Raw genomic sequence first — 20,288 nt, forward strand, 5'->3', positions numbered from 1 at the left:
ATTTGAGTTCTCCTAAACATAAGCAAGCTTTTGATTAGATTTTCATGAATACTGTGAGTACTATAGGTTGTAGCATGTCAATGCACACAATCTTGTTGGAGTATGTATCGAAGGTGTCTGTGGCAAACTTGGAAACTGGTGGGGGCGATCATGGGGCTCCCCTAGCGGATGCTACCCACTCAAAGCGGGTGATAGAGGAACCCAAGGTGCATAAAGAGGCCTGTCCAGATTTCGCTTGCGGTTATTTATTTATTTTGAGCTAGCAAGCACCGGTACAACATGCAACTCATGGGCATTGACCATTTAGGGAGGTATTAGTGGTGCATGGGCATGAGGATTTCGTGGAAGGGGAAGATCAGGAGGGGGAAGTACTAGTTGATGTTTACCTGGAGGAAGAAGATGCCATCGACAAGCACGAACACCCTTGGACTGTCATTATACACCGATAATCATTACATCATGCGGACGGGCTAGGGTGAGGCAGTGCACATGTAGGGTAAAGATGGTTTTCAAGGATGGTGCGGTTGCAAGGCTTGAATAAGTTGGAAGAGCGAGATACGGGGCATTGCATGACGGTGGGGTGAGGTCGACGACGCATGGTGTCGTTGTATGGGGGAGGCATGCTAGCAGCCATGGGTTGTAGGAAGCGGTGGTGCTCAATGGAACGAGATGGCGGCAATGCTTCGTCCTAGGAGACGTGAGAGGATGGTGAGTGATTAGACGTGGAATATTAGGGATGCAAATTTGAAGCCTTGAGGATATCATCTGACTCTACATATTTTAACCAAATAAATTATATTTCAAATATGATGTGAATTCAGAAAATCTAGTTTATTTAGTTAAACTTAAGAGGGTCGGAGGGTGCGCTCAAGGATCCAAATTTGCATGCGTATGGATAGTGACAGGTTCAGTTGATTCTTGTATTTTTATGCACCGTGAGGGACAGTTCGCCTCTGTTACTATTCTAATACCGGTTCGGGGACCCGATATTAGGCCCTATAGGGTGCTACTTCAACAAAAAATATATTTTATAACTAGTAGTTAGTAACAAATATAGTTCTATACCCTATATATTCTCATTTCATTTTCATTTTTCCTACCTACTTTTGTTTCAGTTGCATCTGAATTTGTTCTTGCGTTTCAATTCTGCAGAGCATGCACGATAATATGATGTGTCTTAGTGAAAATTCCACGTCACAACCCTCAACTTACCACTTGGATTATATGATTATTCGAAAAGTCAAGTATGATTATCCATAGTATAATCATATTAGGCAAGAAAAATACAAAGTTACTTTAGAGAAAAAAGTGTCTCAAACAATCTTCTCATTTATATAGTGCTATGTCAAACGAACACACACAAGCTTACAAACTTAATCCCACTCAAGCTATGCCTATCTGGATATGACTACATAAAGTAGAGCATCACAAACTAAATTCCAAAAAGAGGCAAAATCTGGATTAATGTGTGTAGTGTAAAGTGAAAAAATGAGTCATCATTCATTATCAAGCATGCCTTACAACGAGACGATATGTGCAACAAAAAGCAACTATGATGAGCAATCCAAAATCACACAAGTAAAGTAGTACTACCAAATACAACATACCAAACGATTAGTTGGATAATCTTAGGAGTACTTTTTCAAAAAGAAAGGGCAAGGATGAAATTATACCATACCATGACAGCTATAAATAAACATGCACCATCATGGTTGCCCTCCATCATCCAAACTGCACACACCAAGATCAGAAACATCAATTCCCAGAAAGCAATAGTAACCACAAATCCAACATGAAGACCTTCCTCACCTTTGTCCTCCTTGCCATGGTGATGAGCATCGTCACTACCGCTAGGCAACTAAACCCTAGCAGCCAAGAGTTGCAATCACCACAACAATCATATCTGCAGCAGCCATATCCACAAAACCCATATCTACCGCAACAACCATTTCAAGTGCAGCAACCGTTTCACACACCCCAACAATATTTCCCCTATCTACCAGAGGAATTGTTTCCCCAATATCAAATACCAACCCCCCTACAACCACAACAACCATTCCCCCAACAACCACAACAACCTCTTCCTCGGCCCCAACAACCATTCCCCTGGCAACCACAACAACCATTTCCCCAGCCCCAAGAACCAATTCCCCAGCAACCACAACAACCATTCCCACAGCAACCACAACAACCATTCCCCCAGCAACCACAACAACCATTCCCACAGCAACCACAACAACCATTCCCCCAGCAACCACAACAACCTTTTCCTCAGCCCCAACAACCATTCCCCTCGCAACCACAACAACCATTTCCCCAGCCCCAACAACCAATTCCCTACCAACCACAACAACCATTCAACCAGCAACCACAACAAATAATACCCCAGCAACCACAACAACCATTCCCCCAGCAACCACAACAACCTTTTCCTCAGCCCCAACAACCATTCCCCTGGCAACCACAACAACCATTTCCCCAGCCTCAACAACCATTTCCCCTGCAACCACAACAACCATTCCCCTGGCAACCACAACAACCATTTCCGCAGCCCCAACAACCAATTGCGCACCAACCACAACAACCATTCTCGTTCTCGCAGCAACCACAACAACCATTCCCTCTGCAACCGCAACAACCATTCCCCCAACAACCACAACAACCATTTCCCCAACAACCACAACAAATAATTTTCCAGCAACCCCAACAATCATACCCTGTGCAACCTCAACAGCCATTTCCTCAACCCCAACCAGTCCCCCAGCAGCGACCCCAACAAGCATCCCCCCTACAACCGCAACAACCATTTCTCCAGGGATCAGAACAAATAATTCCCCAACAACCATTCCCTCTGCAACCACAACCATTCCCCCAACAACCACAACAACCATTTCCCCAGCCCCAACAACCATTCCGCCAACAAGCAGAACTAATAATTCCCCAGCAACCTCAACAACCATTCCCTCTGCAGCCACACCAACCATATACACAACAAACCATCTGGAGTATGGTCTAGTCATCAGGGGCCTATGAAGCGACAAGTTGTAATACTAAATGGGTGGATCATCATCCTTTAGTCAACGGAGTGTTTAATGTAATGATGATAAATAAAGTGATGTGCACCATCATGTGTAACCCCGGCCTATACTAGTTCAAATGAGAATAAAAGACAAAGAAAGTTCTTGTCACAAGGACAGTGCTGGTAATTATTAAATTCGTGCCATATTTAGATTTTCATCCCTAACTACAATTTGAGTGATATCCATTATCTGCCTATTTATGATGTGAAGTCCTATGAGCCTAACATAATTAACGGTTGATAGCTTGGTTTGAATTGAATTATTAGCAAATAAGGAGTAAGGAATAATTGCAAATTATCCCTTCGATGTCTAGCCATATGAATTGTGTGACCTTATCGTTTGTAATGATTCTAGATTGTACATATACATTTTTCTAATTGTTGAGCGACATATGAAGCAACATATGGTGACCGACCACTGGTCTCGGTGTAAATCTCAGTAGCAGCTTTATATCGAAGGGAGTGAGATGATGATGACTTCGTGTTGAATTTTGTAGTTATTTAAATAGTTTCTAAAATGGACCGGTTGCTCATATTAGAAAATATGGGCTTGCGCCATATCGAGTTTTTGGAAATGGACAAGATGAAGGGATGATTGAATTTATGCCTTCTATTTTGTCTTGCACATGAAACTTGAGATTGAATATGGTGGCATTACAAGTTACTTACAGAAGTTCCATAGACTAATTATGTCCACCTAGTATAGCTACCCAATGGTCGGAAGCTTTTATTAAAATTAGTGTTGGTCACACTAAAATTAATATATTATGGGTGTTGGATGTAGGATGTTTTTTAAAACTTCAATCTCCTTTATTCATTCATAAGAATCATCGCATTTTTACAACCATGGGGACAATTTCCTCAAGGGTAGACTGTAAGAAAAGATTAGGACGGGAATATATATCCAGTCTAGCCAATTCATGTACAAAGATGGTTGGTTTCCATATAACGGGGTTCATAAATTATATGAGTTAAAGTCTAAGGGCGTAAAATATCAGTCATCAAAAATAGCACTTGCAATGAACGACAAGCTCCCCTCTTTGATGGTAGTGATCACTTCTATATTATCCTCATTGATCTCAAATTTATTGCATCCGCTCATATGTGCAAGATTTAGACCAAACCTTCAACATAGGGCCTCTACTATAAAAGCATTATAACTGGAATCAACCTTCCCATTTGTATCTGCAATGAATTTTACATTGTTACCCTTTATCACCGCTCAAAAAACACCCTGATATGAGTCAAGCATCAAACGATGCATCTATGTTGAGTTTCGCATGGTCTCTTTGGGACAGTGTCTGCTTCGCATTTTATGCAACTCTAGAAATTATGATAGCTATATAATCTTCAAAATGTACGCCAAATTTGTGAATGCATTTTTTGGGTTGTTGTATATTTAGCAATCTTCAACCACCAATCATGTACTGCTGCATGTATGAGACTATTCATGTTTTCTTTGAGGAAAGGAGACTAATCATGTTGCTTTAGAGAAAAACTTATGAATACAAATGAATAAACCAAGAAGTTTCTTGGTTGTCGAAGTAGATTCTGAGAAGGGCTATGTGCATTATTGAGAATAAGCTTATAAGCCACACCGAGGCAGCAAGGTACACGGGACTCGGGGCGACCCTTGACGATGCAGCCCTGGTGAAGAAACTGCTCGAAACCGTGCCAGACCGGCTATACACCGCGGTGGCCGCCATCGAGAAGTTCTGCGACACTCGTGCGTTCGTTCAGGTGCTCGGGCGGTTGAAAGCGTTCGAGCAGAGGAGGTAGCAACGCACACACGCCGGCGGCAAGCGGGCAGCTGATGCTCACGACAGCCCAATGGGAGGCGCGGCGGCGACAGAAGGACGACGGCTCCGACGACTACGGGGCATCGAGCACGTCTTCGGGCAGCTGGAAGAAGAGTCACACGTAAAACTACAACTGCGGGCAGCGGGGCCACTTTAAGCGTGACTGTCCCAAACCGTGGTAGGTGCCGGCAGCGGAGCAGGCGTTGCAGGCAGATGTCGGCGACGACTTCGGCGGGCTGGGGCTCCTCTATGCCGTAGCTTAGGGGGGTGTTGGAAAAACTTGTAAGCCATGACCAGGCCGGCTCGGGCGCGTGTGCGTGAGCGCGCCAGGCTGAATCGAGTGCGGCCATGGTAGGTGACTCGGGCGTGTCGGGTGCGTGCGTGCGTGTATGACTGCGTGTACGGGGAAGTCCTTGCGGATGCGGAGGGTGTGCGTGAGCATAGGTCTCCATCGCCGAGGCTTGACCTGTGTCCAGTGGCGGAGGCAGGGGTGCTCGCAAGGGTCGTGGCTCCCACTATGCTCTCACAAATACACCTATATGTAGTCCTAATCCTCCATTTGTCAAACACAATTAGCTAGGTTTAGGTGATTTGGGCCCCTCTACATATTTTGGCCCCTTCTATATTCAATTTCTGGCTCCGCCACTGCATGTGTCCGACTCGTGTGTGGGCATAATCTGAATTGTGTCCGACTAATGTACAGGCCACGTATGGGTTGCCTACGGGATCCTCTTGCCGCGCGTCTCCTCGCACAGTGCCACGTGTCCGGCTGGGTGGGGGCGGCTGGAAAAATTCTCCTCCCAAATGAAAAAATTCCATCGGGGCAACCCGAGGAGGCCGAAAAAATGCCTCCTGGGACACAGCGGGTGGAGTGATGGAAAGATATGGAAAGCGTAGGCCATGATGTGGTGATGAAAAGATATGGAGGACATCAATCATGTAGTAGTTACAAACTAGAGCAACACAAAACTAGCTCCAATTCATCAATATAATGTAGGCATGTATTCTATATATAGTCATACGTGCTTGCGATAAGAACTTGCATAATTTTTTGTCCTGCCCTCTCATGGCAGCGGGGTCCTACTGGAAACCAAGGGATATTAAGGCATCCTTTTGATAGATAAATGGAACAAATCATTACCACATGGTGAATACATGAATTCCACAAACTACGGCAATCACGAGAAAGAATCCCAATTATTGTCACCTTGGGGTATGCGGATCAAGACACATAATAGGTGCATACAACTTGCAAGATAGGATCTGAATCACTCTTATATTCATGAAAACATAATAGGTTCAGATCTGAAATCATGGCACTCAGGCCTTAGTGACAAGCATTAAGCATAGCAAAGTCATAGCAACATAAATCTCATAACATAGTGGATACTAGGGAACAAGCCCTATCAAATTAACTCGATTACATGATCATTTCCATCCACACCCATCACCGACCAGCAAGCCTACAAAGGAATTACTCACTCCCTGTGGTGAGCATGACTACTGCGATGAATCCCCCTCTCTGGAGCCCTAAACAGACTACACATCAGCCCTCCGGAAGAGGAACAGGAGGTGGCCACGGCTCCGTCTCGTAGATCGCAATGAAAACTTCTCTTTGATTTTTCTCCGAATATGTTAACTTATAGAACCGGAGATATTGTCGGGGGAGCCTCGTGGGCCCCACCAAGCAACAGGGCGCAGCCTAGGGGGCGGCCTCACCATGTTGCCTCATGGCAACAGGGACCCTCGGTGGGTCTTTGCTTCATAAATCATTATAATTCCTAGTACAATTTCATAAAAACTTTCGTCCAATTCCGGTAGTTCTGCTGAAAACAGCGTCAGTTCGGGTTAGTTTCATTCAAATCATGAAAAATAGAGTCCAAAACAAGAGTAAAAGTGTTTGGAGAAGTAGATACATTGGAGATGTATCAACCATCGACAAGCAGGAACACCCCTAGACTGTCATTATGGTTTGATAATTGTTACGTGATGCGGACGGCTAGGCTGAGGCACTGCATATGTAGGGTGAAGATGGTTCAGATCTGAAATGATGGCCCTTGGGCCCTAATGGCAAGCATTAAGCATGCCAAGGTCATAGCAATATCAATCTGAGAACATTGTGGATACTAGGGATCAAGCCGTGTCAAAGTAACTCGATTACATGACAAATAGCATCCAATCCCATCAACGTCCAGCAAGCATACAAAGGTATTACTCACTCCCGATGGTGGGCATCATGACGGAGTTAATGGAGAAGAGTTGGTTATGACGAGGCGACGAATCTCCCTCTCTGGAGCCCCAAACGGACTCCAGATTATCCCTCTCTAGGAAGAACATGAGGTGGCAGCGGCTATGTCTCGTACAACACAATCAAAACTCATCTCCTACCTTTTCTTCGGAAATAGGAATTTGTACGATCTGAATTAGGGTATGCGGAGCCACGAGGTGGTCACAAGCCAAGATGGCGCGTCCAGGGGTGTGGTCACGCCCTGTTTGATGGGCACCAATAGGTGGCGCCCCTCTCATTGGCGCTCGCTCCAATATTTTCTATATATTTTATAAAAAATCTCCAAAAAGTTTTGCTCGATTCAAAGAACTTTTATTTCTACACAAGAACAACACCATGGTAGTTCAGTTGAAAACAGCATCGCTCCGAATTAGTTTATTTCAAATTATGCAAATTAAATTTCAAAACAAGACAAAAATTATTTGAAAAAGAAGATACGTTGCTGACCTATCAGCAGGCCTGGGGAGCATAAAGGGAGCACTCCACAAGAGTCCCTTGAGTGTCTGTGATGACGCAAACCCAGCCTAAATTTGGGCCGAAAAAAGGACCAAGCAGACAAGAAACTGGCATCCGTCATTTTGCGTTGGTGCGTTGGGTCGTGTTATATCTCCACACGGACCCAAACGAACGTAAATAGATGAGAGACATCCTTGAACTGGATTGATCTCAGCGTTTTCAGATAGCTATTTTGATTGCTTGTCTTTTTGCAATGGAATCACACAATAAATATATCACGTTATGTTTGTAAAGAGCAAATTATAGCGGTGGGTCATTTTGCAACTTTAACTCAGGACAACACATGTGGTACGAAGAAGTAAATTAACAGGGTCATTGTTGATGCCAAGTTATTTGGACCTTATTTATAATATCTGACATGTAATCTCCCCGGTCGTGTGGTTAGGTAGCAAACTATGCATACCTTTGGCCTTTTATGCACTACTCTAGATAGTATTCGGTAATTTTTAGACCAGATGCTATTCATTTGAGTTCTCCTAAACATAAGCAAGCTTTTGATTAGATTTTCATGAATACTGTGAGTACTATAGGTTGTAGCATGTCAATGCACACAATCTTGTTGGAGTATGTATCGAAGGTGTCTGTGGCAAACTTGGAAACTGGTGGGGGCGATCATGGGGCTCCCCTAGCGGATGCTACCCACTCAAAGCGGGTGATAGAGGAACCCAAGGTGCATAAAGAGGCATGTCCAGATTTCGCTTGCGGTTATTTATTTATTTTGAGCTAGCAAGCACCGGTACAACATGCAACTCATGGGCATTGACCATTTAGGGAGGTATTAGTGGTGCATGGGCATGAGGATTTCGTGGAAGGGGAAGATCAGGAGGGGGAAGTACTAGTTGATGTTTACCTGGAGGAAGAAGATGCCATCGACAAGCACGAACACCCTTGGACTGTCATTATACTCCGATAATCATTACATCATGCGGACGGGCTAGGGTGAGGCAGTGCACATGTAGGGTAAAGATGGTTTTCAAGGATGGTGCGGTTGCAGGGCTTGAATAAGTTGGAAGAGCGGGATACAGGGCATTGCATGACGGTGGGGTGAGGTCGACGACGCATGCTGTCGTTGTATGGGGGGGGGCATGCTAGCAGCCATGGGTTGTAGGAAGCGGTGGTGCTCAATGGAACGAGATGGTGGCAATGCTTCGTCCTAGGAGACGTGAGAGGATGGTGAGTGATTAGACGTGGAATATTAGGGATGCAAATTTGAAGCCTTGAGGATATCATCTGACTCTACATATTTTAACCAAATAAATTATACTTCAAATATGATGTGAATTCAGAAAATCTAGTTTATTTAGTTAAACTTAAGAGGGTCGGAGGGTGCGCTCAAGGATCCAAATTTGCATGCGTATGGATAGTGACAGGTTCAGTTTGATTCTTGCATTTTTATGCACCGTGAGGGACAGTTCGCCTCTGTTACTATTCTAATACCGGTTCGGGGACCCGATATTAGGCCCTATAGGGTGCTACTTCAACAAAAAAAATATTTTATAACTAGTAGTTAGTAACAAATATAGTTCTATACCCTATATATTCTCATTTCATTTTCATTTTTCCTACCTACTTTTGTTTCAGTTGCATCTGAATTTGTTCTTGCGTTTCAATTCTGCAGAGCATGCACGATAATATGATGTGTCTTAGTGAAAATTCCACGTCACAACCCTCAACTTACCACTTGGATTATATGATTATTCGAAAAGTCAAGTATGATTATCCATCGTATAATCATATTAGGCAAGAAAAATAAAAAGTTACTTTAGAGAAAAAGTGTCTCAAACAATCTTCTCATTTATATAGTGCTATGTCAAACGAACACACACAAGCTTACAAACTTAATCCCACTCAAGCTATGCCTATCTCGATATGACTACATAAAGTAGAGCATCACAAACTAAATTCCAAAAAGAGGCAAAATCTGGATTAATGTGTGTAGTGTAAAGTGAAAAAATGAGTCATCATTCATTATCAAGCATGCCTTACAACGAGACGATATGTGCAACAAAAAGCAACTATGATGAGCAATCCAAAATCACACAAGTAAAGTAGTACTACCAAATACAACATACCAAACGATTAGTTGAATAATCTTAGGAGTACTTTTTCAAAAAGAAAGGGCAAGGATGAAATTATACCATACCATGACAGCTATAAATAAACATGCACCATCATGGTTGCCCTCCATCATCCAAACTGCACACACCAAGATCAGAAACATCAATTCCAAGAAAGCAATAGTAACCACAAATCCAACATGAAGACCTTCCTCACCTTTGTCCTCCTTGCCATGGTGATGAGCATCGTCACTACCGCTAGGCAACTAAACCCTAGCAGCCAAGAGTTGCAATCACCACAACAATCATATCTGCAGCAGCCATATCCACAAAACCCATATCTACCGCAAAAACCATTTCCAGTGCAGCAACCGTTTCACACACCCCAACAATATTTCCCCTATCTACCAGAGGAATTGTTTCCCCAATATCAAATACCAACCCCCCTACAACCACAACAACCATTCCCCCAACAACCACAACAACCTCTTCCTCGGCCCCAACAACCATTCCCCTGGCAACCACAACAACCATTTCCCCAGCCCCAAGAACCAATTCCCCAGCAACCACAACAACCATTCCCACAGCAACCACAACAACCATTCCCACAGCAACCACAACAACCTTTTCCTCAGCCCCAACAACCATTCCCCTCGCAACCACAACAACCATTTCCCCAACCCCAACAACCAATTCCCTACCAACCACAACAACCATTCAACCAGCAACCACAACAAATAATACCCCAGCAACCACAACAACCATTCCCCCAGCAACCACAACAACCTTTTCCTCAGCCCCAACAACCATTCCCCTGGCAACCACAACAACCATTTCCCCAGCCTCAACAACCATTTCCCCTGCAACCACAACAACCATTCCCCTGGCAACCACAACAACCATTTCCGCAGCCCCAACAACCAATTGCACACCAACCACAACAACCATTCTCGTTCTCGCAGCAACCACAACAACCATTCCCTCTGCAACCGCAACAATCATTCCCCCAACAACCACAACAACCATTTCCCCAACAACCACAACAAATAATTTTCCAGCAACCCCAACAATCATACCCTGTGCAACCTCAACAGCCATTTCCTCAACCTCAACCAGTCCCCCAGCAGCGACCCCAACAAGCATCCCCCCTACAACCGCAACAACCATTTCCCCAGGGATCAGAACAAATAATTCCCCAACAACCATTCCCTCTGCAACCACAACCATTCCCCCAACAACCACAACAACCATTGCCCCAGCCCCAACAACCATTCCGCCAACAAGCAGAACTAATAATTCCCCAGCAACCTCAACAACCATTGCCTCTGCAGCCACACCAACCATATACACAACAAACCATCTGGAGTATGGTCTAGTCATCAGGGGCCTATGAAGCGACAAGTTGTAATACTAAATGGGTGGATCATCATCCTTTAGTCAACGGAGTGTTTAATGTAATGATGATAAATAAAGTGATGTGCACCATCATGTGTAACCCCGGCCTATACTAGTTCAAATGAGAATAAAAGACAAAGAAAGTTCTTGTCACAAGGACAGTGCTGGTAATTATTAAATTCGTGCCATATTTAGATTTTCATCCCTAACTACAATTTGAGTGATATCCATTATCTGCCTATTTATGATGTGAAGTCCTATGAGCCTAACGTAATTAACGGTTGATAGCTTGGTTTGAATTGAATTATTAGCAAATAAGGAGTAAGGAATAATTGCAAATTATCCCTTCGATGTCTAGCCATATGAATTGTGTGACCTTATCGTTTGTAATGATTCTAGATTGTACATATACATTTTTCTAATTGTTGAGCGACATATGAAGCAACATATGGTGACCGACCACTGGTCTCGGTGTAAATCTCAGTAGCAGCTTTATATCGAAGGGAGTGAGATGATGATGACTTCGTGTTGAATTTTGTAGTTATTTAAATAGTTTCTAAAATGGACCGGTTGCTCATATTAGAAAATATGGGCTTGCGCCATATCGAGTTTTTGGAAATGGACAAGATGAAGGGATGATTGAATTTATGCCTTCTATTTCTCTTGCACATGAAACTTGAGATTGAATATGGTGGCATTACAAGTTACTTACAGAAGTTCCATAGACTAATTATGTCCACCTAGTATAGCTACCCAATGGTCGGAAGCTTTTATTAAAATTAGTGTTGGTCACACTAAAATTAATATATTATGGGTGTTGGATGTAGGATGTTTTTTAAAACTTCAATCTCCTTTATTCATTCATAAGAATCATCGCATTTTTACAACCATGGGGACAATTTCCTCAAGGGTAGACTATAAGAAAAGATTAGGACGGGAATATATATCCAGTCTAGCCAATTCATGTACAAAGATGGTTGGTTTCCATATAACGGGGTTCATAAATTATATGAGTTAAAGTCTAAGGGCGTAAAATATCAGTCATCAAAAATAGCACTTGCAATGAACGACAAGCTCCCCTCTTTGATGGTAGTGATCACTTCTATATTATCCTCATTGATCTCAAATTTATTGCATCCGCTCATATGTGCAAGATTTAGACCAAACCTTCAGGATAGGGCCTCTACTATAAAAGCATTATAACTGGAATCAACCTTCCCATTTGTATCTGCAATGAATTTTACATTGTTACCCTTTATCACCGCTCCAAAAACACCCTGATATGAGTCAAGGATCAAACGATGCATCTATGTTGAGTTTCGCATGGTCTCTTTGGGACAGTGTCTGCTTCGCATTTTATGCAACTCTAGAAATTATGATAGCTATATAATCTTCAAAATGTACGCCAAATTTGTGAATGCATTTTTTGGGTTGTTGTATATTTAGCAATCTTCAACCACGAATCATGTACTGCTGCATGTATGAGACTATTCATGTTTTCTTTGAGGAAAGGAGACTAATCATGTTGCTTTAGAGAAAAACTTATGAATACAAATGAATAAACCAAGAAGTTTCTTGGTTGTCGAAGTAGATTCTGAGAAGGGCTATGTGCATTATTGGGAATAAGCTTATAAGCCACAGCGAGGCAGCAAGGTACACGGGACTCGGGGCGACCCTTGACGATGCAGCCATGGTGAAGAAACTGCTCGAAACCGTGCCAGACCGGCTATACACCGCGGTGGCCGCCATCGAGAATTTCTGCGACACTCATGCGTTCGTTCAGGTGCTCGGGCGGTTGAAAGCGTTCGAGGAGAGGAGGTAGCAACGCACACACGCCGGCGGCAAGCGGGCAGCTGATGCTCACGACAGCCCAATGGGAGGCGCGGCGGCGACAGAAGGACGACGGCTCCGACGACTACGGGGCATCGAGCACGTCTTCGGGCAGCTGGAAGAAGAGTCGCACGCGCAACTACAACTGCGGGCAGCGGGGCCACTTCGAGCGCGACTGTCCCAAACCGTGGTAGGTGCCGGCAGCGGAGCTGGCGTTGCAGGCAGATGTCGGCGACGACTTCGGCGGGCTGGGGCTCCTCTATGCAGTAGCTTAGGGGGGTGTTGGAAAAACTTGTAAGCCACGACCAGGCCGACTCAGGCGCGTGTGCGTGAGCGCGCCAGGCTGAATCGAGTGCGGCCATGGTAGGTGACTCGGGCGTGTCGGGTGCGTGCATGCGTGTATGACTGCGTGTACGGGGAAGTCCTTGCGGATGCGGAGGGTGTGCGTGAGCATAGGTCTCCATCGCCGAGGCTTGACCTGTGTCCAGTGGCGGAGGCAGGGGTGCTCGCAAGGGTCGTGGCTCCCACTATGCTCTCACAAATACACCTATATGTAGTCCTAATCCTCCATTTGTCAAACACAATTAGCTAGGTTTAGGTGATTTGGGCCCCTCTACATATTTTGGCCCCTTCTATATTCAATTTCTGGCTCCGCCACTGCATGTGTCCGACTCGTGTGTGGGCATAATCTGAATTGTATCCGACTAATGTACAGGCCACGTATGGGTTGCATACGGGAGCCTCTTGCCGCGCGTCTCCTCGCAGAGTGCCACGTGTCCGGCTGGGTGGGGGCGGCTGGAAAAATTCTCCTCCCAAATGAAAAAATTCCGTCGGGGCAACCCGAGGAGGCCGAAAAAATGCCTCCTGGGACACAGCGGGTGGAGTGATGGAAAGATATGGAAAGCGTAGGCCATGATGCGGTGATGAAAAGATATGGAGGACATCAATCATGTAGTAGTTACAAACTAGAGCAACACAAAACTAGCTCCAATTCATCAATATAATGTAGGCATGTATTCTATATATAGTCATACGTGCTTGCGATAAGAACTTGCATAATTTTTTGTCCTACCCTCTCATGGCAGCGGGGTCCTACTGGAAACCAAGGGATATTAAGGCATCCTTTTGATAGATAAATGGAACAAATCATTACCACATGGTGAATACATGAATTCCACAAACTACGGCAATCACGAGAAAGAATCCCAATTATTGTCACCTTGGGGTATGCGGATCAAGACACATAATAGGTGCATACAACTTGCAAGATAGGATCTGAATCACTCTTATATTCATGAAAACATAATAGGTTCAGATCTGAAATCATGGCACTCAGGCCTTAGTGACAAGCATTAAGCATAGCAAAGTCATAGCAACATAAATCTCATAACATAGTGGATACTAGGGATCAAGCCCTATCAAATTAACTCGATTACATGATCATTTCCATCCACACCCATCACCGACCAGCAAGCCTACAAAGGAATTACTCACTCCCTGTGGTGAGCATGACTACTGCGATGAATCCCCCTCTCTGGAGCCCTAAACAGACTACACATCAGCCCTCCGGAAGAGGAACAGGAGGTGGCCACGGCTCTGTCTCGTAGATCGCAATGAAAACTTCTCTTTGATTTTTCTCCGAATATGTTAACTTATAGAACCGGAGATATTGTCGGGGGAGCCTCGTGGGCCCCACCAAGCAACAGGGCGCAGCCTAGGGGGCGGCCTCACCATGTTGCCTCATGGCCACAGGGACCCTCGGTGGGTCTTTGCTTCATAAATCATTATAATTCCTAGTACAATTTCATAAAAACTTCCGTCCAATTCCGGTAGTTCTGCTGAAAACAGCGTCAGTTCGGGTTAGTTTCATTCAAATCATGAAAAATAGAGTCCAAAACAAGAGTAAAAGTGTTTGGAGAAGTAGATACATTGGAGATGTATCAACCATCGACAAGCAGGAACACCCCTAGACTGTCATTATGGTTTGATAATTGTTACGTGATGCGGACGGCTAGGCTGAGGCACTGCATATGTAGGGTGAAGATGGTTCAGATCTGAAATGATGGCCCTTGGGCCCTAATGGCAAGCATTAAGCATGCCAAGGTCATAGCAATATCAATCTGAGAACATTGTGGATACTAGGGATCAAGCCGTGTCAAAGTAACTCGATTACATGACAAATAGCATCCAATCCCATCAACGTCCAGCAAGCATACAAAGGTATTACTCACTCCCGATGGTGGGCATCATGACGGAGTTAATGGAGAAGAGTTGGTTATGACGAGGCGACGAATCTCCCTCTCTGGAGCCCCAAACGGACTCCAGATTATCCCTCTCTAGGAAGAACATGAGGTGGCAGCGGCTATGTCTCGTACAACACAATCAAAACTCATCTCCTACCTTTTCTTCGGAAATAGGAATTTGTACGATCTGAATTAGGGTATGCGGAGCCACGAGGTGGTCACAAGCCAAGATGGCGCGTCCAGGGGTGTGGTCACGCCCTGTTTGATGGCCACCAATAGGTGGCGCCCCTCTCATTGGCGCTCGCTCCAATATTTTCTATATATTTTATAAAAAATCTCCAAAAAGTTTTGCTCGATTCAAAGAACTTTTATTTCTACACAAGAACAACACCATGGTAGTTCAGTTGAAAACAGCATCGCTCCGAATTAGTTTATTTCAAATTATGCAAATTAAATTTCAAAACAAGACAAAAATTATTTGAAAAAGAAGATACGTTGCTGACCTATTAGCAGGCCTGGGGAGCATAAAGGGAGCACTCCACAAGAGTCCCTTGAGTGTCTGTGATGACGCAAACCCAGCCTAAATTTGGGCCGAAAAAAGGACCAAGCAGACAAGAAACTGGCATCCGTCATTTTGCGTTGGTGCGTTGGGTCGTGTTATATCTCCACACGGACCCAAACGAACGTAAATAGACGAGAGACATCCTTGAACTGGATTGATCTCAGCGTTTTCAGATAGCTATTTTGATTGCTTGTCTTTTTGCAATGGAATCACACAATAAATATATCACGTTATGTTTGTAAAGAGCAAATTATAGCGGTGGGTCATTTTGCAACTTTAACTCAGGACAACACATGTGGTACGAAGAAGTAAATTAACAGGGTCATTGTTGATGCCAAGTTATTTGGACCTTATTTATAATATCTGACATGTAATCTCCCCGGTCGTGTGGTTAGGTAGCAAACTATGCATACCTTTGGCCTTTTATGCACTACTCTAGATAGTATTCGGTAATTTTTAGACCAGATGCTATTCATTTGAGTTCTCCTAAACATAAGCAAGCTTTTGATTAGATTTTCATGAATACTGTGAGTACTATAGGTTGTAGCATGTCAATGCACACAATCTTGTTGGAGTATGTATCGAAGGTGTCTGTGGCAAACTTGGAAACTGGTGGGGGCGATCATGGGGCTCCCCTAGCGGATGCTACCCACTCAAAGCGGGTGATAGAGGAACCCAAGGTGCATAAAGAGGCCTGTCCAGATTTCGCTTGCGGTTATTTATTTATTTTGAGCTAGCAAGCACCGGTACAACATGCAACTCATGGGCATTGACCATTTAGGGAGGTATTAGTGGTGCATGGGCATGAGGATTTCGTGGAAGGGGAAGATCAGGAGGGGGAAGTACTAGTTGATGTTTACCTGGAGGAAGAAGATGCCATCGACAAGCACGAACACCCTTGGACTGTCATTATACTCCGATAATCATTACATCATGCGGACGGGCTAGGGTGAGGCAGTGCACATGTAGGGTAAAGATGGTTTTCAAGGATGGTGCGGTTGCAGGGCTTGAATAAGTTGGAAGAGCGGGATACGGGGCATTGCATGACGGTGGGGTGAGGTCGACGACGCATGGTGTCGTTGTATGGGGGAGGCATGCTAGCAGCCATGGGTTGTAGGAAGCGGTGGTGCTCAATGGAACGAGATGGCGGCAATGCTTCGTCCTAGGAGACGTGAGAGGATGGTGAGTGATTAGACGTGGAATATTTGGGATGCAAATTTGAAGCCTTGAGGATATCATCTGACTCTACATATTTTAACCAAATAAATTATATTTCAAATATGATGTGAATTCAGAAAATCTAGTTTATTTAGTTAAACTTAAGAGGGTCGGAGGGTGCGCTCAAGGATCCAAATTTGCATGCGTATGGATAGTGACAGGTTCAGTTGATTCTTGTATTTTTATGCACCGTGAGGGACAGTTCGCCTCTGTTACTATTCTAATACCGGTTCGGGGACCCGATATTAGGCCCTATAGGGTGCTACTTCAACAAAAAATATATTTTATAACTAGTAGTTAGTAACAAATATAGTTCTATACCCTATATATTCTCATTTCATTTTCATTTTTCCTACCTACTTTTGTTTCAGTTGCATCTGAATTTGTTCTTGCGTTTCAATTCTGCAGAGCATGCACGATAATATGATGTGTCTTAGTGAAAATTCCACGTCACAACCCTCAACTTACCACTTGGATTATATGATTATTCGAAAAGTCAAGTATGATTATCCATCGTATAATCATATTAGGCAAGAAAAATACAAAGTTACTTTAGAGAAAAAAGTGTCTCAAACAATCTTCTCATTTATATAGTGCTATGTCAAACGAACACACACAAGCTTACAAACTTAATCCCACTCAAGCTATGCCTATCTGGATATGACTACATAAAGTAGAGCATCACAAACTAAATTCCAAAAAGAGGCAAAATCTGGATTAATGTGTGTAGTGTAAACTGAAAAAATGAGTCATCATTCATTATCAAGCATGCCTTACAACGAGACGATATGTGCAACAAAAAGCAGCTATGATGAGCAATCCAAAATCACACAAGTAAAGTAGTACTACCAAATACAACATACCAAACGATTAGTTGGATAATCTTAGGAGTACTTTTTCAAAAAGAAAGGGAAAGGATGAAATTATACCATACCATGACAGCTATAAATAAACATGCACCATCATGGTTGCCCTCCATCATCCAAACTGCACACACCAAGATCAGAAACATCAATTCCAAGAAAGCAATAGTAACCACAAATCCAACATGAAGACCTTCCTCACCTTTGTCCTCCTTGCCATGGTGATGAGCATCGTCACTACCGCTAGGCAACTAAACCCTAGCAGCCAAGAGTTGCAATCACCACAACAATCATATCTGCAGCAGCCATATCCACAAAACCCATATCTACCGCAACAACCATTCCAAGTGCAGCAACCGTTTCACACACCCCAACAATATTTCCCCTATCTACCAGAGGAATTGTTTCCCCAATATCAAATACCAACCCCCCTACAACCACAACAACCATTCCCCCAACAACCACAACAACCTCTTCCTCGGCCCCAACAACCATTCCCCTGGCAACCACAACAACCATTTCCCCAGCCCCAAGAACCAATTCCCCAGCAACCACAACAACCATTCCCACAGCAACCACAACAACCATTCCCCCAGCAACCACAACAACCATTCCCACAGCAACCACAACAACCATTCCCCCAGCAACCACAACAACCTTTTCCTCAGCCCCAACAACCATTCCCCTCGCAACCACAACAACCATTTCCCCAGCCCCAACAACCAATTCCCTACCAACCACAACAACCATTCAACCAGCAACCACAACAAATAATACCCCAGCAACCACAACAACCATTCCCCCAGCAACCACAACAACCTTTTCCTCAGCCCCAACAACCATTCCCCTGGCAACCACAACAACCATTTCCCCAGCCTCAACAACCATTTCCCCTGCAACCACAACAACCATTCCCCTGGCAACCACAACAACCATTTCCGCAGCCCCAACAACCAATTGCGCACCAACCACAACAACCATTCTCGTTCTCGCAGCAACCACAACAACCATTCCCTCTGCAACCGCAACAACCATTCCCCCAACAACCACAACAACCATTTCCCCAACAACCACAACAAATAATTTTCCAGCAACCCCAACAATCATACCCTGTGCAACCTCAACAGCCATTTCCTCAACCCCAACCAGTCCCCCAGCAGCGACCCCAACAAGCATCCCCCCTACAACCGCAACAACCATTTCTCCAGGGATCAGAACAAATAATTCCCCAACAACCATTCCCTCTGCAACCACAACCATTCCCCCAACAACCACAACAACCATTTCCCCAGCCCCAACAACCATTCCGCCAACAAGCAGAACTAATAATTCCCCAGCAACCTCAACAACCATTCCCTCTGCAGCCACACCAACCATATACACAACAAACCATCTGGAGTATGGTCTAGTCATCAGGGGCCTATGAAGCGACAAGTTGTAATACTAAATGGGTGGATCATCATCCTTTAGTCAACGGAGTGTTTAATGTAATGATGATAAATAAAGTGATGTGCACCATCATGTGTAACCCCGGCCTATACTAGTTCAAATGAGAATAAAAGACAAAGAAAGTTCTTGTCACAAGGACAGTGCTGGTAATTATTAAATTCGTGCCATATTTAGATTTTCATCTCTAACTACAATTTGAGTGATATCCATTATCTGCCTATTTATGATGTGAAGTCCTATGAGCCTAACATAATTAACGGTTGATAGCTTGGTTTGAATTGAATTATTAGCAAATAAGGAGTAAGGAATAATTGCAAATTATCCCTTCGATGTCTAGCCATATGAATTGTGTGACCTTATCGTTTGTAATGATTCTAGATTGTACATATACATTTTTCTAATTGTTGAGCGACATATGAAGCAACATATGGTGACCGACCACTGGTCTCGGTGTAAATCTCAGTAGCAGCTTTATATCGAAGGGAGTGAGATGATGATGACTTCGTGTTGAATTTTGTAGTTATTTAAATAGTTTCTAAAATGGACCGGTTGCTCATATTAGAAAATATGGGCTTGCGCCATATCGAGTTTTTGGAAATGGACAAGATGAAGGGATGATTGAATTTATGCCTTCTATTTCTCTTGCACATGAAACTTGAGATTGAATATGGTGGCATTACAAGTTACTTACAGAAGTTCCATAGACTAATTATGTCCACCTAGTATAGCTACCCAATGGTCGGAAGCTTTTATTAAAATTAGTGTTGGTCACACTAAAATTAATATATTATGGGTGTTGGATGTAGGATGTTTTTTAAAACTTCAATCTCCTTTATTCATTCATAAGAATCATCGCATTTTTACAACCATGGGGACAATTTCCTCAAGGGTAGACTGTAAGAAAAGATTAGGACGGGAATATATATCCAGTCTAGCCAATTCATGTACAAAGATGGTTGGTTTCCATATAACGGGGTTCATAAATTATAT

The 20,288-nt window shown here is 43.7% G+C and overlaps 2 protein-coding genes across 3 annotated transcripts; both read left to right on the forward strand.

The window, feature by feature from the left end:
* The first annotated feature begins 1,722 nt into the window (after window positions 1-1,722).
* On the forward strand, window positions 1,723-3,191 carry LOC123443634 (gamma-gliadin B-like). The gene has a single exon (XM_045120144.1). The coding sequence runs from the start codon at window positions 1,793-1,795 to the stop codon at window positions 3,014-3,016; it is 1,224 nt and encodes a 407-aa protein (XP_044976079.1). The 5' UTR covers window positions 1,723-1,792; the 3' UTR covers window positions 3,017-3,191.
* Window positions 3,192-9,854: 6,663 nt separating this feature from the next.
* LOC123443526 (gamma-gliadin-like) lies at window positions 9,855-19,433 on the forward strand. Of its 2 annotated transcripts, XM_045120031.1 has the most exons (3): window positions 9,855-10,142; window positions 10,257-10,713; window positions 18,645-19,433. In XM_045120031.1, exons 1-3 carry the CDS (start codon window positions 9,855-9,857, stop codon window positions 19,256-19,258), a joined length of 1,359 nt encoding a protein of 452 aa, XP_044975966.1. In that variant the 3' UTR covers window positions 19,259-19,433. The 2 variants fall into 2 exon arrangements, with proteins under 2 accessions (XP_044975966.1, XP_044975896.1); XM_045119961.1 differs by lacking the exons at window positions 9,855-10,142; window positions 10,257-10,713 and adding an exon at window positions 17,951-18,514 and having other exon boundaries at window positions 18,560-19,433.
* The last annotated feature ends 855 nt before the right edge of the window (window positions 19,434-20,288 follow it).

The sequence above is a fragment of the Hordeum vulgare genome, chromosome 1H (assembly GCF_904849725.1).
Source record: "Hordeum vulgare subsp. vulgare chromosome 1H, MorexV3_pseudomolecules_assembly, whole genome shotgun sequence".
Taxonomy (NCBI): domain Eukaryota; kingdom Viridiplantae; phylum Streptophyta; class Magnoliopsida; order Poales; family Poaceae; genus Hordeum; species Hordeum vulgare.